At 44.5% G+C, this 21,438-nt stretch overlaps 1 protein-coding gene across 1 annotated transcript; it reads left to right on the plus strand.

The window, feature by feature from the left end:
* Positions 1 to 292: 292 nt before the first annotated feature.
* Positions 293 to 21,109, plus strand: SDR16C5 (short chain dehydrogenase/reductase family 16C member 5). Its single transcript, XM_024572231.4, has 7 exons — positions 293 to 429; positions 3,804 to 4,146; positions 8,414 to 8,545; positions 11,003 to 11,102; positions 15,932 to 16,076; positions 16,743 to 16,868; positions 20,773 to 21,109. The coding sequence occupies exons 2-7, from the start codon at positions 3,814 to 3,816 to the stop codon at positions 20,861 to 20,863; spliced, it is 927 nt and encodes a 308-aa protein (XP_024427999.1). The 5' UTR covers positions 293 to 429; positions 3,804 to 3,813; the 3' UTR covers positions 20,864 to 21,109.
* The last annotated feature ends 329 nt before the right edge of the window (positions 21,110 to 21,438 follow it).

Below are 21,438 nucleotides of genomic sequence, written 5' to 3' on the forward strand. Positions count from 1 at the left end.
TCTGGGCCGTGCTCGGAAACACCTGGGGAACTTCGAAGTGCTATTACCTGGGCCCCCTTCCAACTCAGAAATTATGATTTAGTAATCTAGGGAGCAGCCTGGCTATGGAAATTTTTAAACGTCCCGCGGGGGAGGCGGGGCTTCTTGTGTTTGAAATCCGGACGTGCGCAGCTGGTCTTTGCGACCTAGTTTCCAGCTTCTAAATCTGGGCGGGGGGGGGGGGGGGGGGGGCGGAAGGAAAGCGGCCCACTTGGCGCTCGGGGCCCGGGCGGTCCCACCCCCTGCGCGGGCGCCGCCGACCCGCCTTCGGACATTTGTCCCGTGGCTGCCAGAGTAAACCTTGAGCCTGAGTCCAGCTGCGAGTCAGGGACCCGGTGCTGCGGCATAGGAGGCCGTCTTCACCGCCGGCTGCGAGGGAAGCGCGTCCCGGTGAGTTGGCCAAGTCCCGGTCTAGGGCCTGGGGACGACCTCTGGGAGGAGTGGCGCTCGCGGCCCGCCAGCCCTCAGCTGCCCAATCGTTGCGAGACCCGAGCGACCGGGGCCTTAGCGCGGGGGGGGGGGGGGGGGGGGGGGACGCCGATGGACCTCGGGGCGAGCCCGGAAGGGCACTGCACCTCGCAGCTAGCGCCAGGCAGCTGCGACTCAGAGGCGCAGACTGCCGAGCCCCGCAAGGGTGAACTGCTAGCCTCCTTCCCCGACCCACAGCAGAGGGTAGGATGACTCCCTGGTCTCCACTTCGGTCCATTCTGCCTAGGTGGCCTGCTCTGTGCTGCTGAATGCATCTACCTCTCGCTTCCTAATGCCCCCAACTACACCCTTGCCCCTTATCTCACCACCACCCCTGCTCCTTACACTAGCCTGGGAATAATAGGTCACCTGTTTGCAATGTACCAGGTTAGTTCAGCTTTCGGACTAGTTGGCTAGGACAGGGGATGGAGACACCAAAGAAATATTCAGCCTGATTAAATTTAATATGCTGTCACTTCCTAAGTAAGGGTCTTTACACTAAAATGGAACTTTACATTTACTTGTTGTAAGTGTAGTTACTATAACCATCTTTAATTGCTGTAGCCAGGGATCATTACTTTATATGCTAGCGGTAACACCAGTGAGCTTTAGCTGGTATTTATTCTGCTGTCATTTTGTGCCTAGCACTATTCTAGCAAGGCCTGTAACATGGCAGGCCCCGAAATCCAGCCTTGACTCCTTTGGCCCACCCCACCCCCACCCTACGCATCCTGGAGGGGCCTGGGGCCCAGGGGCAGTGAGGACCATTTAGGAAGGCTCCCTATATCATATGTAATGGTAGGTACTGTTAGCATCCCCCTATTTAGAGGAGGAAACTGATGCACAAGAGATGAAATAATTTTTACCAAGGTTGCAGAGAAGTGAGTGGCAGGTCCAGAATTCCAACCCAAACTTTAATCTCTAGGCCTCATTACCTGTGCAGGTCCCCCACAGACACCCTAAGCCCCGAGTGAGGGAGACCTCAGGGAGCCATGCTCTTAAGCATCTGCCAGGGCGGGGATTAACAATGGCCTGTGCTTGGTCTTGCATCATGCCCACATGGAGACTGTGCAGTACTGGAGCCTAGAACCCCTGGCATTAAGAATGTTGTTGTGACCCAAGTCAGTGGTAAGACTCCTAGCCACCTGCATCATGAGGAGTGAAGTAGACCTTTGTCCTTCCGGCTTGGACTTACATGGTTGTGTGCCTGAAAGGGCAGGGGTGGCCTCGTGTGGGCTTTCTCATGGAAGGGGTGTTGCCAGTGCCCAGGGTGTCGCCTTACTGTGGAAAGTCAGACCTCATCCTTGCAGGTCTAAAGGTACACACCCCATGACTATTTAAAATAAGGGTCCAAACACCACTATTCACCCTTCAGGACACCTTCTTTCCAAGTCCTACAGGGCCTGGGTGCCCAAGCAATTATCCCAGCTTCTCTATGAAAATAAATTCAAACAAAATGCCAGAGAATTTAAAGGCCATTTCATCCAACATATGGTGAACCCCAGTGCTCCACAGCAGAAAACACTATTTGTTTAACCTGAATGCCCATGTTCCTCACCTCCAGCACCCTTATTCCCTGGACAGTCCTGGACACACAGGTCATACCTACCTTAAGGCTCAAACTCTTCTGTTTCTCTGCCAGGCAAACCACTCCCAGATCTGTCTACCTCTCACCATTTCTCATATGGCTATCCGCTCAAATGTCAGTTCCCAGTAAATTTCTCTTGTTGTCTGCTATCCTGACCACAACCTAAATTACATCTCCTTTCTACTCTCTGTAGCTCCCTGCACTTTTCTTTATACTAGTATGGCTTGTGATGATGTATTCATTCACTTAACGTCTGTCTCTTTAACTAGATCCTTAGCTCACCAGACCAGAGAATACAGGAGCCTGCCCATCCCCTCAACCCCAGTGCCCAGCATCAATGGTCAGTAAGCATAATAAATGAACACCTGGCCCTGCACTAGCAAGCACGGGGACCTTGGATAAACTGCATACATCGTCTTTCTGATCCTTAGTCTCATCTGCAGAATGAGCCCTCCAAGCCCTCCTATGGGTGAATCTATCCACCCATAGTCATGAATAGTAACTAATCTGTCCTCATCCAACTGCAAAGTGAGGACCTGCTGTTCTTTAATGAACGTCACCTGCCCTCCTCTGTGCCTGTCAATTGGACATCCCACTCAGGGAACATCCCATGCCCACCAGAATATGCTCCCTGCCAAACATGTCTTCTCAACCTGGAGGAAGTAAGACCTCTTTCTTCCTCAACTAGTTGTTAGTAAAACGTCTTACCAACTCCTTCTCACTGAACTGCAAGTAACTGATAACAGGATATAAGCATGGAGCCCAGTGTGAGCTTGTCAAGGGGAGATTTGTTATTCATTCAGCAGACCTATCGGGTGCCTTGTTGGTGAGTAGCACCATGAATCTGAGAAACAGGATAACATTTGTAAAGCACCTACTGTGAGCCAGCATGTGGTCCAGCACATCAGATACATTCTTATTTCATCTGTGGAACCACAGGACCATTAAGAGCAGGTGAGGAGACCTAGGCCCAGAGAGGCAGTAGGACCTGCCCCAGGTTTCCCAGCTGGGCAGGGCAGGGCAGGACAGGAGTCCAGATGTGTCTCCCACTGATGGGCTACAGTCACAGGCACAGGGGCTCCGAGCTGGGGAAGGGGTATCCAGAGCTGACGGTAAATTCATCAGAAAAGGTTTAAAATGAACACTAATTACTCTTCTTAAAATACATCACGCAACTAGGATTTTATGTTTTTCTCTTGAATCTCAGATTTTAAATAGTGACACATAATTAAAGAATAATGGTGCAAATGAGCAAATACAAACCTAAAAGGAGACACAAATAAAACCAAAGGCATAGCAGGGACGGCACCGACATTATCATGTGGTCGAGACTTTGAACATAAATCAGTCAATAGGACTCATGATTATTAAGAAGAAAGGTTTGGTCTGAGAGATAATGAACGTCTCCTCTGGGTTAAATTTGGGTGTGGTTGACGAACAGGAATGAACATTTGTCACCTGCAACGCTTAGCAGCACACAGATGCAGGCCAAGCTTGATGCTGTGCATGAATTCGACCAAGATGCAGTCCCAGTGCGTCCCTCCCTCTTTCTAAGTTCAGAGTCTGCTACTGGGAGAGATGTTTAAATGTTTAAATCATGCTTCTCGGGGTTTTTTTTAATATTTCCAAAACTTTGAGCTTTATGTAGTAAGCAAACGCGGATGGAGTAGACGCTTAGGTCTTTACCTGAGTCTTTCTTTCTCAATAGGTGTCAGTATATGCCTCCCAGCATGGACTCCACAAAGAAACTTTCCATTTTCTTAGGAAAATCAGTGTTTGCTCTTCTGGAGGCTCTGACTTTCACCTTAATTCCAAAGCCAAGGAAGAATGTTGCTGGTGAAATCGTACTCATAACAGGTGCTGGGAGTGGACTGGGAAGGCTCTTAGCCCTCAAATTCGCCCGCCTCGGAGCTGTGCTTGTTCTCTGGGACATCAACAAGGAGGGGAATGAGGAGACGTGCAGGATGGCTCAGGACACGGGAGCCACAAGAGTCTATGCCTATACCTGTGACTGCAGTCGAAAGGAAGAAGTATATAGAGTAGCTGATCAGGTAAAACCTGGGTGCTCCCTGTGCGCTATGGGTAGTAAGAACTCTATGTGAATACCTGGACATCCGTCAGACTCTTTATCTGTCTGCCTTTCTCAGTGCCACTTTGTCTGTCTCCAACATTCTTTTAATTTAAAAACTATTGGAGAGTTAGGATTAGGAATTGTGAGTGCTCACTGGTATGCAATACACCATGCTAAGCACCCTGTATGTATTGTATCATAATCCTGTAAAGTAAGGCCTGTTATTATCTCCATTTCACAAAGGAGGAAACCGAGACTGAGGGCAGGGAAATAGCTTACACAAGAAGCAGTTAAGAAGTAGCAAAGCTACAGCTGGGACCTGAGTCTGTTGACTCCCCAGTAGGTGCCCTAACCACCACTCTATACTGACTGTACTGGCCCCTATCACAGCACATGGTAGGTGATAGCATCCTTCTGCGAGGATAAGAAACTGAGGCACAGAGATATTCGATGACCTGCTCAGGGTTGCAGAGCGACTGCACGGCTAAGCCAGGATGTAAACACATATTTAGTCTGATTTTAAATCCAGCTGTTTCTACCCCATCACAGTGCCTTTTATTTGAATGTGCACTTCTCTTAAGTGGTCATGAGAAAATCAGAATATTTTACTCACTCCAAGAACTGTTAACCTCAGCTGTTCCATTGGCAGTGACAGAGATGCTCATGTAAAAAATGCTTGCAGGAAACTGAAGCTCCAGTGTGCCAACACTGAGGGTTTTCCGAGTTAGTAGGGGCACGTTTCTGTTTGCTGGCTGTCTCCTTTCCTTATTAAGGATTTATCTTTCTTCACATTTGCATGAGTACTCCACACATCACTCTCCAGGGCCACTTTTCTTCCCCAGAGTTCCCCCATTCAGTTGAAGGGAGGAGCCAGAGCAGCCTGTGACAAGCAGCCCAGCCACTTTGGAAAGTTCTTGCACAGTTTCTCTGCTCTAACTCAAATTCCTGGCTACATCTCACTTCACTTCCTAGTAGAAAGGTTTGCAGGTCACTGGCCAGTGAGTCTGTAACTCTTGTTAAGTTTGTCTTTACATTTTACAGATCTGTTCTAACATCTCCAATCACAGGCTGCCCAAGCAGTCTGGAGATCCAAGCCTGACAAGCTAGCGTGGGTTCACGCTGGGCTCACCCTGCAAAATGCCACAGCCAACCTCACAAATTCAGCTCTTTGCACTTGAAGCACCAATCACCTGGCGCGTTGACTAACACTGACTACAAACAATTTCGCAGGCCGCCCTTAAACAATAGCTGACTCATTTGAACACACACCTTCAGATGGAGCAAGCTAATATGAGGCGCTCCATAAATAATTACTTCCCTCTTCTCCATATCCATAACTTAGCTCTGCCCAAAATGCTCAGCTTCAGAAAAGGTCAAACGTGGCCATATGACTAGCCTATTATTCAGCTTTTCTTACTTCTGGGTCTTGCAGAGAATTAATTATATACTCTTCTGTATTCAAGAGAAGCAAACCATTTTCTACCCTTAAAAACCAAGTATCTCCACTTCTTATTCAAGATAAAGGGAAGGTACCAGAGAATTTTTTAAAAGTGTCCCATAGTGGAGTGACAAAGGTGAAAATTGTCAGAGCAGTATGACATTGTTTTATCTCCACTGAGACCCCAATAACCTTGAGAGCTTGCATCCCAGATCATAGATTAGCCCTGAAAGGCCAGCCTTGATACCTGGCATCCTGGATGAGAGGTCATTTTGAAGAATAAACACAAGACCAGACTGGAGCTATGTAGTTGTCACTTGTCCTTGATGTGGCGTGTGGAAGTGTCCTAACTGTATGTTTAGTGACTGTGATCCCATAGAGAAACCAAATCATAATCAGTTGCTTGGCATACCTCTAATTGATTGCATTGGTTCAACAGAAAGGGACCCTTATTACAGGCATATCTTTGAGATAGTGGGGGTTCAGCACAATAAAATGAATGTCTCAATAAGGAGACTGTCACAATAAGGCGAGCGTCACAATAAGGAGAATTATATCTTTTTGCTGGTGGAGGGTCTTGCCTTATTTGTAAAAATGGGGTATGTTTGTGTTTTAGCATCTGTGAAAAAATTTTTAAGGTTTATTGCTTATTCCTGACCTCCAAGGTCAGACTTGAGGATTGTTCCACCTTTTAAACCATGTGGTCACTGGTAGAAGTAGACTTTCACCTGCTGCCCACTATGACCAGTAAGTAGTGGTTGGGAAATTCAAATCAGCTGTCCCAGGCAGTGTGGCGTTAGACACTGACATGCCCAGCCTTGCTGCACTTTCTGATGCCATAGCGTGAGTGTGCACAGAGAAACCCCTGCCAGCATGTGGGCACAGCTCATGTGCAAGTCTTCCCAGGGCTGTGATCCAGGGCTGCATAGCCTATTGCCACATTCTTATGACAAGGAGAATAATGAATACAAAAAAAAAAAGAAAAAGAAAACTGATATTAATCTAGAATCTGTTGCATTCTCCCTTAGATGTTACCCCTGTGTCCCTTGTAAAACAACACAATACCAACAAACTCACACCCATCTGAGGGTGACCGTTCCATTGTGTTATCACCGGTCAGCAATAGTTAGATACATAGTTAAGTCACAATCAGTTAAATCTGATCCTTTTCCTCCCTAATGTAGCAGAGGCTGAGTACTTGCCTCTCCATGCTTAATTTAAACATTAAGGGAAAAAGTAGACTTGTGAGCAAGATAATCCTTAAAAAGATAACCCTATATACAAAATAGATAAACCAAAGGGAGAAAGATTATTCACATGAAAAATCCAGTCAGAAATGCTTAGTCCGGTATGTTTCAAGTGTGAATCATAAATGTACAGTTTCTACATACTGCAGAGATGTAAGCCATGGATAATAAAACCTTCAGTGCCTACCTTAAAATTCAAGTCTGATGTTTATCTTATCAAGTGTATGATGACCTGCTGTATTTGTAGGAGAGTGGCAGTGGAATACAGGGCCCTGTTATTTTTCTCTTAGATGTAACTTCTAGCTTGGCCGTCCTGACTCTGAGTTAGGACATCAGCCTCTAATGCTACTGCCGTCTTCCAGCTCACAAACCTATCCCAGTTTTGATTCTACCTCTGGCAAGGCTTACCTAGTTGTTTCTAGCCTTGACTGCTGTTCAACTTGGATTTGACGATATATATTTAACCACTCTCCAAATCAGACTTTGTTGGATTGGTTCCAGTGCTTTGACCTGGAAACTCTAACATGAAAGTGAGATTTCCTTTGTTTCTATTTCATCCTAAATATTTTCTAGACTACAGACCTTGTTGGCTAGTAAATACCTAACACATGTCACCCTCATTGTGGGATCCATCCTCCCCCGCACCAAAGTGCACATCCATCCAGGCAGGTGCACACACATGCAGGCACACACATACAGAACCGGAGATGTCAGCGGTTCGCCCCCTGGCAGCACCTGCCTGCAACCAGCGTTTTTCTTGGATTTGGGGGACAGGGTCCCTGCTGTGTGATACCAATTAAAGTACTGAAATTTAAACCACAATGAGGAGCAAAAGGACATCACTGTCTCCTGGTGTCAGTCCTAGAAAATCCTGTGCTCATTGCTCGCACAGCAGCCAGGGCTACACACTGAAGATATGCTCTAAGTGGAAGCCTCCAGTGTCCTGCGCAGAATTTTTATTTCTTAAATAAGTTATTGGATACCTACTCTGGCCAGCATTACAGCAGCAAATGGGACCTACTCGGTTCCTCTCTTCACAGATCTTAGGCCTCGAAATTAGTGGGAAGGAGAAGGAAACCAGCCAGTTGATTAAAAAAAAAAACAGAGCAGACAGGTTCTGTGTGTTTAAAGCATAGATATGAATATCATACTTCCTCCTTTCACTCCCTCTGGCACACGATCTCCGTGTATGCTAAGTCTCAATTTATATGGCATGGTTATAACGGCGTTACGTCCCATCACACTGATTAAAGTGATATGGTACTTAGAGCACAGAACAAAGTTACTATTCACTGAATATAAGAATAGTTCTCAATCTAGAAGGAAAGCAGCATTGCAGTGTTGGAGTATAAGGAAGGAAGAAATGAGAAGAAACGCATCAAACTTGGATCTCTGATGCACCGTACGCTCAGCAAAGGAAATAAAACACGCTGTGTTTTCAGGCTGCATAAACTCAGGCTGCATTAACAAGGATAAGAGGAATGTAAAATTGGGGGGAAATTAAACCTACATCATATAAGGAGTTACTACATTGATGGTGTTGCTCTTGTTTCTCAATTCAGGTTAAAAAAGAAGTTGGTGATGTTTCCATCCTAATCAACAATGCCGGCATCGTAACAGGCAGAAAGTTCCTCAACTGCCCAGATGAGCTTATAGAAAAGTCTTTCGATGTGAATTTCAAAGCACATTTATGGGTAATTATTTTTTCTTCTCCTAATAAATATTATCCTCTAAATAAAGCACAGTCTTCTCAATTTCAGATTATCCTGGTCTACTCAGTTATCTCCTCTGAATCCAACTCAACCCACACCTCCCAGAGCCCGTGCTCAGGGAGTCCTACAAAGACACTATCATTTATTCATCACCTAACACTATCTGAGGTGCCTCAGTGAAAAAGGAATCACAGAAGTTAAAAGATTTGTTCAAGGCCTCACAGCAAGGGACAGCACTTAGACACAACCGGGGTGACCTTATCATTTGCCTAAGCTGGAACTCTTTTGGAAGTGAAATGGGGTATTCTTTAATAAGCAAGCATTAATCGGGTCTGTTCTGGGCAAACCACACATTCCGTTAGCTGACTCCGCACTTCACCAGGGAAGGCAGAGTTTCTAGCAGTAGCCCTGGTGACTGACTACATGCTGTGGACGTTAAGGGACACAGCCACTGACACCCAAGGTGATGTGCTCACTTTCAGAAGTTGCATTTTCTTGGCGGTTGCTGAAACCAGTCATGCCAGGCCTCCCCGTGCCCTGCACATCCCCTCATTCTGCCTCTCCCAGCGCTTGAGCCATTTTGTTCCCTCCCTGCTCACAGCTCATCCTTCCCTGGGCCAGCTCTCCTTTGGAGAGTGAGTATGCGCTGGGGGTTTCTGAGTTCCCCCCCGTTCTCCTCACACCTCTCCACATGGACCTCCACCCAACTCTCCTTTGACAGCCTTTACGTTTTATTTGGAGCCCTGGCCTGGTGGCTCATTCGGTTGGAGCCATCAAACTCGCCATCAAAAGGTTGCGAGTTTGATTACCCATCAGGGCCCATACCTCGATTGCAGGTTCAATCCCTGGTCGGGGCATATATGTGAGACAACCAATTGATGTTTCTCTCTGTCTCTCTCCCCACCCCTTAAAATCAGTAAACATATCCTCAGGTGAAGATTTTTTTTAAATGTTATTTGGAGTTTGTAGATTTTCTACATCCCATTTTTTACATGGGATGGTGCTGGTGGTATTCTTGGTGTTCTCTTTAGTTTTCAGGAGAAAGATGGAAAGATTTAGAACTAAGTGGCCACCATGCTCCTTCAGGAACCACTGCAAGTGATGTATGTTGGCTTGTCCCACATGCCTCTCTGCTTCGTCACAATGAAGTCAGCATATATGGTCAGAATGAAGATAAAGACAATGTCCTTAAATGCCTCCACTCCTGGGCTTCCATATTCTTTTCCCACCTCTCTGCTTTCATAGTTTCCTCTCTCTTCTTCTACATGTTCCTGAAATACTGATGTTCCCCTGGCCCTTGCCTGCCCCTCCTGTCCTCTCACTCTGCACACTTTTCCTGGGTGAGTCTGTGTACATTCTTTGAGCACCTGCGTGGAGCAAGCACTTACTCGCTAGAGGGCAGAGAGCGCATGGTGACAAGGGTCCCAAGGGGAGTGTCCCTAGGGAGAAGTGAAGTGACTCATAGCAGAAGCCAGGGTATCTCACCATGCTGCTTGTTTTGATTTTGCACCTCTCTTTACGTGTTAGGTTCTCTCTGAAACTCCTTATGATGCAGGCAAACAAAGATTAGTTGACTTTTATAAGAGATCCCTTTTCTCATATTTATTCATATTAGGAAACAAATATTTGGTTACTATTTCTTTGTTGCAGAATGTATCTCCCAAAGCTCATGCTCTCTCCTTTATCTTTTTTTCCCAGATCCCACAGCAAAGGTAAAGGTGTCCTGTAGTCCTCAGTCCCCTGTTTCTAACAGATAATCTCTTTTTATGACATGGATAATGTTAAGAAACCATTATTCAAGGAAGTAGAGATAAATTTTAAAACACAATGGTGTTTTTAAACTGAAACCAACAACAGTATGTCCTGTGAACACTATTCAGAAAAATTTGAAATTCAAATATCCCAGGGGCGGAAAAGGCAATATATACCTAAATAAGCTTATTCCTGATTATAATCTAAATAATCATATTTTTTCCTTTCTGGATTGTGGCTGCCACAACTAAGAATCTCCTGTACTACTTCAATTACTGTCTTGATATTGTGTTTTTTAAAGTCAAGTATGAGTTATGGGACCGAAGCCATGAGCTCTTGATGCTGTGGCCTAAGAGTGAAGTTCTCCGTAGGCTGTAATAGACATTCTGTAGTGTTATATTTTCCTGAGGAGATGTAACATAAAAAGTAATAAAATAAAAATAAACGTCAAATATCAGCCTGAATAAATGATTTGTAATAATATTGGTATACCATGAGGAAAATATTGATTTAATAGTTTAAGCAAGTGAACATGGTTACTTTCCAGATGTTTAAGCTTTTATATCCCAGTGCCTTCAGGTATTTTTATGAGCTTAAAAAATTTTTTAATCACTATGATCATATAAATATCTGAAAAAGTGTAAAATGTGGTATGAAGTATTCAAAGTTTTACTTTGCTCTTCTTAGACTTACAAAGCCTTTCTGCCTGCTATGATCGCTAATGACCATGGACATTTGGTTTGCATTTCAAGTTCAGCTGGATTAGTTGGAGTAAGTGGACTGGCAGGTAAGAAAAATGTAACATTTCACATTTGCACTTTTTAATTATATTTTATTGATTATGCTATTACAATTGTCCCAGCTTTTCCCCCTTTGCCCTGCTCCACCCAGCACCCCCTACTCCCTCAGGCAATCCCCACACCTTTGTTCATGTCCATGGGTCATGCATATAAGATCTTTGACTTCTCCATTTCCTATGCTGTACTTTATTCTGTAACTACCAACTTGTGCTTCTTAATCCCTTCACCTATTCCCCAAACCCCACACCCTCCTGGATGCCATCAAACCATTCTCCATATCTATGATTCTGTTTCTGTTCTACTTGTTTGCGTAGTTTTTTAGCTTCAATTGTTGAAAGACATGTATTTATTGTCATTTTTATTGTTCATAGTTTTGATCTTCTTTTTCTTAAATAAGTCCTTTAACATTTCATATAATAATTGTTTGCTGATGATGAACTCCTTTAGCTTTTTCTTGTCTGGGAAGCTCTTTATCTGCCCTTTGATTCTAAATGATAGCTTTGCTGGATAGAGTAATTTTGGTTGTAGGTCCTTGCTTTTCGTCACTTTGATTATCCCTTCTTGCCAGTCCCTTCTTGCTGGCAAAGTTTCCTTTGAGAAATCCATTGACAGTCTTATGAGAACTCTGTTGTAGGTAACTACCTGCTTTTCTCTTGCTACTTTTAAGATTCTCTCTTTATCTTTACTCTTTGGCATTTTGATTATGATGTGTCTTGGTGTGGGTATCTTTGTATCCATCTTGTTTGGGATTCTGTGCTTCCTGGACTTGCATGTCTAGTTCTTTCACCAAATTAGGGAAGGGTTTTTTTCATTATTTTTTCAAATCACTTTCCAATTTCTTGCTTTTTCTCTTTTCCTTCTGGCACCCCTATGATGCAAATGTTGGAATGCTTGGAAGTTCTCCCGGAGGCTTCTTACACTATCTTCATTTGTTTTTTAGGAGGGATTCTTTTTTCTTATTGCTATTAGGGATGGTTGTTTTTTGCTTCCTTATGTTCCAAATCACTGATTTGATTCTCAGCTTCATGCACTGTACCATTGATTCCCTGTTGATTGTTCTTTATTTCAGTTTGTGTGTCCCTCATTTCTGACTGGATCTTTTGTATGCTGTTGAGGTACTCACTAAGTTCCTTGAGCATCCTTATAATGAGTGTTTTGTACTCTACATCTGAAAGATTGCTCATCTCCATTTTTAGTTCTTTATCTGGAGTTTTGATCTGTTCTTCCATTTGGACTGTGTTTCTTTGTCTGCTCATTTTGGCAGCCTCCCTGTGTTTGTTTCTATGTATTAAGTAGAGCTGCTATGATCCCTGTGTTGGTAGCATGGCCTAATGTAGTAGGAGTCCTGTAGGGTCCAGTGGCACAGCCTCCCCTCTCACCCACACTGCATACTTAATGTGCATCCTCCATTGGGCTGAGTACACCCTCCTCTTGTGATTGAGCTTTGATTGTTGTTGGCAGGTCAATGGGAGGGATTTAGTTGGATCAGTTAACTGCATGGACTCGCTATGACCACTGACCACCAACCTCCACCCTCTGTGGAGGATCAGCTGTACAGTATCCCACTCCACAAAGCAGAGCTTACTTCAGCAAGGCCCCGATACCCCCTTATGTTCTGTCTGGTGCCACTTGGTACAAGCTGTAAAGTGATCATCAGCTGACTACTTCTTTTGCTGGGCTTCGAAGTATGCTAGCAAGGCCAGGCTGTGAACCAAGGCTGCTAGTGCCAGACCTGGAGCCACCTGACAAGGCACAGGGGCTTGCTGAGGCCAGCTGCTACTTGTTCGAGAGGATTTAGGAAGATTGAAAGCATGAGCCAAGATAAATCATTAATATAGAAAAGCCACTGTTAACCGCTTAGATAGGCCCATAAATGGGGTAGGGCAGAGTCTCAGGGAATCACCAGGGTGGGGCAAATAGTGAGAGCTAGGTTGATGGAGTCTCAGATATGGTGCCCACTGTGCCTCTGTCGGGGAGGGCCTAGAAAAGGAGCAGTGGCCTCTGCCAGCTGTTCTGTCTTGGAGAAAGCTGTCCCCCAGCACTCATCCTGATGCCAGACACCTCAATTCCTCCTTGTATGCCACTGGTGCCTTTCAAGCTGCTTCCCTGGTGCTGGAGCTCAGAGGGAAGGAGTCTGAGTAAGTCCAAGTCTGGGCCCTTTAAGATGAACTGCCTGGGAATCCAGCAGTTTCTGCCACCTACTTAATCTCCACTGGCTTTTACAGCCAAAGGCCACAGAGATTTATCTTCCTGGCACTGGAACCCTGGGCTTGGGGGCCTAGTGTAGGGCTGGGATCCCTCGATCCCACTATCCTTCTGATTTTTATCAGCCACACACAGGTGTGTGACCAGCCCATTCCACATCTCTGCATCTCTACCCCTTCTATCAGTCTGGATGGACATGGTTTCTTCTTTAATTTCATGATTGCAGGACCTCCATTCAACTCGATTTCTGGCTGTTCTGAGTGGTGGGTGTTCTAAAGTTTAGTTGTAATTTTTATGTGGTCATGGGAAGAGCCAAGCTATGTTTACCTATGTTGCCACCTTGGAGATGGAGCCCTTATATCATTCTTTATTAATTCAATTTGGAGAAATTTCACACTATGAAATTTCATAGTAGCATCCAAGCTTCCATAGCTAGTAGATTGTGGTGCTAAGATTCAAACCTCTGCCTGTAGTCCACTTCCAGGGTCCCGGCAGGTAGAAATAAGCAGAGCAAGGACAATGGGCCAGATACAGAAGGTCAGCTGGGCAGAAAGTCCCAAGTGCCTATCAATGGACACAACCGGAGAAACAAGGACCTCACCCCCAGGGTAACCTTTCTTCCCCTAGCATATCACTGGTCATGCAGTTCGGACCCTCCACACTTGCACTTTTTTCTAACTTTAACTTACATAGTAGCTGTGAGTAATCAGCTTTGACTTGCACCAATAATAAAGATAATAAATTAAGAAGTGTATTCAATAAAGGAAGTGGTTGAGAATTAAATAGTGCATCAAAACTGCCCATCAGATATACTTACCCATAGTTGAAGTATGCACTTTGGAATCATTAGGTCTTATGCAGTCCTCTGGGTTAAAAAGAAGAAGAAGAAGAAAGAGAGACAGAGAGAGACAGAGAGAGACCTTACTGATGAATGTGTTTATGCAAGGGATTAGCATAGTCACCATCTCCCAAATTGCCAGGTGCTGTGGTCTGGATGGTAAGAGTGACCACTCTGCCTTCTGAAGTCTCCCCCTGCTGTCAGTTTGGAGATAATTTCTCCACCCCAAGAAACCTCAGCTGTACCTCTTTGCTTTCCCACTGGTTGGAAGACTTGCACAAAGTGGTTGTCATTTCTATCTCCTTTACAACTGACTTGACATTAGCAGTGGGGAGGGGGCAAAGAGGTGCACCAAGATCCTTGGTGAAGGCGGTCCAGCTCAGGAGCTGGCTCTAGGAGGAACAGAAATCTTGTCATTCCCTACCAGGGCATCCCCTGGAGCAACGTCCCGTGTACTGGCTAACACAGATCCCTGAAACTAATGCATCAGAAAGCCTAGCTGCAACACTCAGATAACTTTGGCCAGCTTGCCCATTGGGCCCTTACTTATGTTTTTGAGCTGAGCAGCATAGTTCAAGATTCACGATACCAGCCTAGGCACAGTTCATCTCAGTTCTGTGAACAGGTTTTTCAGAACCCCCCAGTCACTCAAACTGTTACCAGTCTAAACACATCTCCCTGTACCCTGGACTTGCCTTCTTCTGTCATTCTTAGAAATCATCACATATTAGTATTACCTCTGTCTTTCATCCACCTGATAAATGATGAAACTTTGAAATAATACAGGTATATTTACAGCTTCTGTTAATCCTTTTTCTGACACAGTGTCTCTATCTTCAGCTGGACTCTTCCACCCACGGCTGACCTTAGAAACAAGTATAAGCCTTTTGTGATTCCCACAGTAGAGGTCTTGGCTCCCCTGCATCAGAACTGCCAAAGTTGTTATTTAGAATGCAGATTCCCTGGTCCTAGACCACATCTGCTCATCGTAATCCTGGGAGTTGGGGTTATCGAGCTGCATTTATACCAGATGACTCCGATGATCCTAGAAGCTGATCAGAACTCCTCGCCCCTCCCTCCTTCTGTGATCTTACCCACTGCCTTAGGCAGCAGTGGGCCTGACAGCCCCACACCTGGCACTTACAGCCTGGTTCCTGCCAGCTGTGCTAGCTGCTTCTCAACAGAGCCGGTGCACATACCTCATTTGACTGTGTGAGGCAAAGGAAAGGCGAAGTCCACCCAATGCCTTTTCTACTCCGGACTTTTCCATTCGGTGAATTGGATACTCAGGTGTTTACTTAAAGTGAGAGAGCCTGAAGACAGCAATCTCTAAACTGACATAAATGCCACTTCCCACTCCCCTTGCATTTTTAAGTTATTGAAGAGGCTGAGATTTAAGCTACTGAGTCCTTTGTTTTTCTTCTGGAAGTGGAAGAGTTATAGTTAGAAGAAATTTTGATCTAAGTATGATGACCCACGCTGCCCTCTCTTGCCTGACCTTCTACATCACTTATTGTATTTCTTCTTTTGTGTGTCTTCCTGCCCACTTGGATTGAAGTTCTTTGGGACAGGGACTGGACACACACACCGTGTGCCCACTGTCTGACCATTTTGATCATTGATGCGAAAGTATGGTCTAGCAACGTGGCCATCAGAGGCTCCCCACACATCCATTCTCTGTTGGTTAATGTTATGAGGACACCTGAATGTAACGCCAGTTTTTAAACTTCAGAATACGTCAGACAACACCGACGCATTGTTTGTCTTTTTCAGATTATTGTGCAAGTAAATTTGCAGCCTTTGGATTTGCTGAATCTGTATTTATGGAACTATTTGCTCAGAAAATAAAAGGGGTCAAAACCACTATTGTGTGCCCATTTTTTATAAAAACTGGAATGTTTGAAGGTTGTACTACTGGGTAAGTATGTCCTGTAATTTCAAAGAAACTGCATCTTAGAAAATAATCAATTATCTATTTTATTTTCTTCTACCTGTATTTTAAAGTTGTGTAAAAAGGTGTATTTTGGAGATTCAGCCTGATTTATAAATGGCTTCAGAATTTACTTTTTGCTCGGACGTGTTTGTGTTTAAGATGTTGAGTTTAATGTGAATGGCTTATCAAAGCTGCGTCCCACCCGTAGCCACCTGATGGTCTGAATCTGCTCAGGCCCCTCCCCAGCAATCAGCCACACGCATTCCCTTCCTGCCCCCCAGCTTCCTTCCGCCCTTTCCCCTGACTCCACAGAAGGACTGGCGATCAGCGAAAGGGCACACATCCCCCATTCCGCCTCTCATGGAGATGACAGGAAATTAGTTTGCAGACTTGCTTTGTAATTAGACCTTGTTTTAGTATGGTTTTACATGTATGCATATTGTATATCACTGTATTAATTAGAATCATCGTTTGCCATATTTTCCATTTCATATTCTAGTTACTACCATGTTGTTAATAAGGGAATAAATAGATCAAATCTAGAAGTGAAAGAAGCAAATAAATGATGTCTTACAATCTTTTTATCCTCAATATATAAGAATTGTGTGTATTAATTTGTTAACTTTGGTTGTTTGTTTGTTTACCTCCTAGCTGTCCTACTCTGTTACCAATGTTGGAACCAGAATACGTAGTCAGAAAGATAGTAGATGCTATCCTGCAGGAGAAGATGTACTTGTGTATACCAAGGTTTATATACTTCGTGACAGTTTTAAAAAGGTAACAGTATCAGCTTCTATGACTTCTCTAATGTATCAATCAACAATTTATTCCAAATCCTACTAGGAGAAGCCACTTAAAAATTATCTGTTAAGTGATTCCTTCCTTGTGCCCATTTGCTGACATAATATCAAATGTGCATAGTTTCCCTGCCTCTCAGGGGTCTAGAAAATGGAGCTGGATCCTGCCAGCCTTCTTAGTGTTATTGTCAAAAAGAAGTGGATTCATGCATGAGGTTGGGGGGGCGGAGGCTATGAAGCTACAAGTCAGGAGTACTGAGACTTACTTCTAGTTTGGCTGCTAACTTCCCTTTGACCTTGAAGGAGTCATTAATGTCTTTGGTCCTCCATTTCCTCACCATATCATGGTAAGGATCAAATCAGATATCATGGAAATACTTTAAATATAAGCAAACTGATTTTTTTGGAAGGTATCACACAATTCTATTGCAAATTCCCTAGTGCAACAAAAGTGTTCAAATCAGAAAAATTTCTGTGACCTGTGGTTCTTTTATGGAAACATTTTTTTTAATAAAGAGCATAGGTGAGTATAAGGTTTTCATTTTAAAGGAAGATGCTTCCATGATATAGGATGAGAGATTTCTGAGGACAAATAGAAAATTCTTTGAAAACTTGGAATTTGAATTGTCACCACTCTGTTTGAATTCGAATTTCTGTTGCCGGAGATTCTAGTGAATACCCGGGTAGCACATCTATTGCACATCTACTGTCGCCTCTTGTTATATTTTTCAAAAAGGTGGTTTTTATAAAGTTGAAAGGTATTTAAATGTGTTTTTTTAAAGGCTTCCTTTCTTCTTCACTGGGTGTAGACATTGCAGCAAGCAGCCTAGCAACACAAGATGTGTATCCGAATGTGTCATCCCCGCTACCAACAACTGAGTAGTGTCCTGTAGCCCTTAGATTAAGAATCAAATACCCTAGGCTAATGATTCCCAACCCTGGCTGCTTTACCTGGACAATTTTTAAAAATACCTTTCGCTCGTCCCTCCTCCAACTGAATCAGAATCTTTGTGGGTGAGGCCTGGGTTATAATTTTATAACAGCCATGTAGTCTGACACTGGCCTCTCCCATCTTGTCTGCCACCGCCCTCCCTCTCCCTGTCTCTGCTCCGCCTACTGGCAGAGCCCTTGGTCCTGGAAACAGTCTAGGGCATTTGCACATGCTGTGCCCCCTCTTGGCATAAGCATTCTTTCCCTGACTTCCCAGAATGTCTATCCCAAATGGCTCCAGTGCACACTCTCCTAGCACCTGACCTTGGCCTCCTTTGAGCATCTCACAGCTGCATTGTACATTTATTTGTGAGGTCTCCCCACTGGGTCATGAGTTCCTTGAGATTAGAGGCCAGTTGGTTTTGCTCACTGTTGTGTATTTTCAGCTCCAGGGAAGGGCCTGACAAAAAATTCAATACTTATAAAAGTGTGAGAAAATTAATGACAGGATGGAAGATGATTCAATATTTTGTGTAATAAGTTTTAAGAGATCAAGTATATACATTTATGTATATATGTAAATATATACACACACATATATATACGTCATGTGTAAATCTAAAGAAGTATTGTTACAAAACATTGGACCCCACTTTATTTTAGCTATAGCTCTCTCAGCCACACTTCAAGGACAAATACCATTTAGAAAATAAAATTACAGAACTAATATGAAAACCTTTTAAGACTGGATTCACTGAATGATATGTAGACAAATTGAAGTTATTATTTTTTAGGAGAGATGCTGTTTTCGTGCGCCAGTCGTGGGAGCGTGGTGTCAGAGTAGCCATCGTGCCCGTGCTTACTTGAGTGCAGGGCCCAAAGTCAAGACCAGACACTAAGCCAGATATTTCAGGAGCTTGGGGTAGAGGTAAAACTGGCAATAGAGGATAGATGTGTGCTTAAGATGGTTAAACAACCCGGGGGGGGGGGGGGACTCTGAAAAGATAACCACCTCTTAAAAGCACATGACAGCCTCTCTGCCCCCTCCTCTGCTTTCCATTGCATTTTGGTGCTGAAATACATCGCCTGCCGTGTAGGAGCATTTGATCCAGTTACGGGAAAAACAGTGCTGACCTGCCTGAAGCAACTGCTGACTCCCAGGTCTCAGTTCATTTTCTTCATTGTAACAGGTCATCTTGTTATACTTCCCCCTTGTAGGGGTTTCTGCTTTGCAAGGAAGCACATTCGGTTATTGAACCTCTCCCCTCTGTGGAGTTGAAATCTGTCTCGTTTTAAACTTCCAGTGGTTCCATTTCTCCTGACAGCAACAATTGTTCAGTCGTTTGAACACAGATCTCATGCCTTGTGTCTACCACATGGCTAACAGCCACTGCTCTTCGTGCATAAGCAAGTAGCTTTTCTCTTTAGCTAATTGTATCTACTTTGTGCAATGAACCAAAATCATTCTTCCATCCCTTTACCTCTTCACGCTTCACCTAGCACAGGAGTGCTGACTGATAGGGCTGACTGAGGCCGTGTGGGTGGGGCACAGCATCTGGGACGAGGAGACTGAAATCTGGAGTTATAACCCTGCTGTTTACCAAGTCTGTGACTCTGAGCATGACCTTTTGCTCCGGGTCCTATGCGCTCATTTAAGACAGGGAAGTCAACGCTGTGACAGCCTGTGAGTGAGTGGGTGTGACGACTCTCCTGGACAGTGTGTGTGTTTGCAGTACAGTGGCTACACTTGCTAACAGAAGTTAGCCATGCCGATTGGAAAGAACATGGGACTTCATTTTTCTAATTTTTAAATAAGTATAGGGTTTATATTTACTTTTATGGGATATTAGTTCTGGGCCCTGAATTGAGAGGAAGTTACCTAGTTTCGAGAAGACTTTGGAAACGTGAAGAAGTTCGGTGAAGGGGATCACGTCACACAGTCCCTCAGATGTTCACCCCAGAAGCAGTAGAGAGTGCCTGGTGTGTGCCACACATTGCTGGCTGTCCTAGGATCGGGGGTTACAGCAAAGAGCAAGAGAGACAACTGTCCCTGCCCCTGTGGAAATTATCTTCCCATAGGGTGGGGGGCAGGGAACACACAAAAAACAATAAAGTAAATAAATAAATAAAAGGTATGCTCTGTGGTCATAAGTGCTACAAAGAAAGAAATATAAAGCAGGAAAAGGAAATCCGAGAGTGTGAGGAACAGCGTACCAGCTGAGATGTAACTTTCAGTGTGGAGCTCAGGGGAGGTCTCGTGGAGAACGTAACATTTACAGCAGACCCGACACTGGGGAGGGCAGGAACCACCTGGACTTCCTGGGGTGTCCCCAGTGGGACAGCGAGCACAGGCCCTTTACCCCACCCTTGGTTCAAGTCTCAGATTTACTGTGCCTGCTCTGTTTACTCTGCCTTTCCTCATCGGAATCAAGGGGTTCAGAGTGCTCTGTTAGGAAGGGCAGGTGGGGGTGGAGGAGGTGACCCATCTTGCTTGGGTCTTGCCAAAGATCGGAGAAGCTACTGCATCTAATTCTCACAGTGGTCCCAGAAAGAAAAATTGATGACTTCATTTTACACTGGAAGAAATGAGGCTCACGTGCTGAGTGACTTGCCTGAGATGGCATTGTAAATGACAGAACCAGGTTTCCAGCCAGGCTCACCTGGCTCCACAAGACTTCACTGCCCCCGTCAATCACTACCTAGTATAAGGACACTTTGGAAATGGACGTGAGAAGTGAGTTGAATAATGTAAATAAAGCAAGGAGAGAGAGAGGGACCCTGGGCCCCTGTCCTCTCACATAGTAGACAAGCCCAGGGTGACCCTGAGGCATGCACGTTAATTAACATGTGCATGTATGAATTCGTCTGTGACAGGTCTGGCACTGCTTTTCGGCTGCGCTGATAAAGATGCTTTTATGAATAACCTAGAATGTTTCTTCCTGTGTTCTCTTTAGTATCTGGCCCGTCAAAATGGTACTGGCCTTGGCTGAATATATGGACTTCTTCAGTATAATGAATGGCTTTGTCGGAAGGAAGAAGAACTGAAGACCAACTCTATGGCTGATGTCATCTGATACCCAACACTATATATTGCTTATTTCAATGAAGAAAAGGATTTTTGTCTGATAGAGTATACCTGGAGACTATAAGTATCATTCTTGTTCTTCTGTCTGGACTAGTATTTTCAACCAATACTTCTGAAAATACCAGTAATGTTGCTATGTGCTTTTATGTTGAGTTTTTTAAAATTAATAAAGACAGCTCATTTTTGTCATCTCTGCTCGCAACAGATACGAGAGAAAGGATCTTTTCACATGATAACTGTTTAGCGGGAGTGCCCTGTCTCCAGAGGACACAGAACTCTGGATTTCCTATCATCTTGCTCTCGGCCTTGGCCTTTGTGAACCTCTGTGTGTTCCCTGGTGTAGAAACAGCAGCCAGCCTCCTGTGTCCCTCTTTCCAAAGCAGCCACACAAACTCTTACGTCTGCACACCCTGGATGCTCACAGGGTGGGTGCAGTCCCACTGAAGGTACATCAGGTGCCACGGGAGGGACCCTTCCTGTCCATTCCCTGAAATTCCTCGTAGGCAGTGACCATAGATCAAACTCTCAATGGGAT

Source organism: Desmodus rotundus, chromosome 8 (assembly GCF_022682495.2).
Source record: "Desmodus rotundus isolate HL8 chromosome 8, HLdesRot8A.1, whole genome shotgun sequence".
In the NCBI taxonomy this organism is placed as follows: Eukaryota; Metazoa; Chordata; class Mammalia; order Chiroptera; family Phyllostomidae; genus Desmodus; species Desmodus rotundus.

Bases quoted from the DNA above. Each gene is read 5' to 3' on its own strand.
- SDR16C5 (XM_024572231.4), top strand. From the start codon at position 3,814: ATGCCTCCCAGCATGGACTCCACAAAGAAACTTTCCATTTTCTTAGGA. The intron at 8,546-11,002 runs GTAATTATTTTT...TGCTCTTCTTAG, and splicing joins ATTTCAAAGCACATTTATGG to ACTTACAAAGCCTTTCTGCC. The intron at 16,077-16,742 runs GTAAGTATGTCC...TTTACCTCCTAG, and splicing joins TTTGAAGGTTGTACTACTGG to CTGTCCTACTCTGTTACCAA.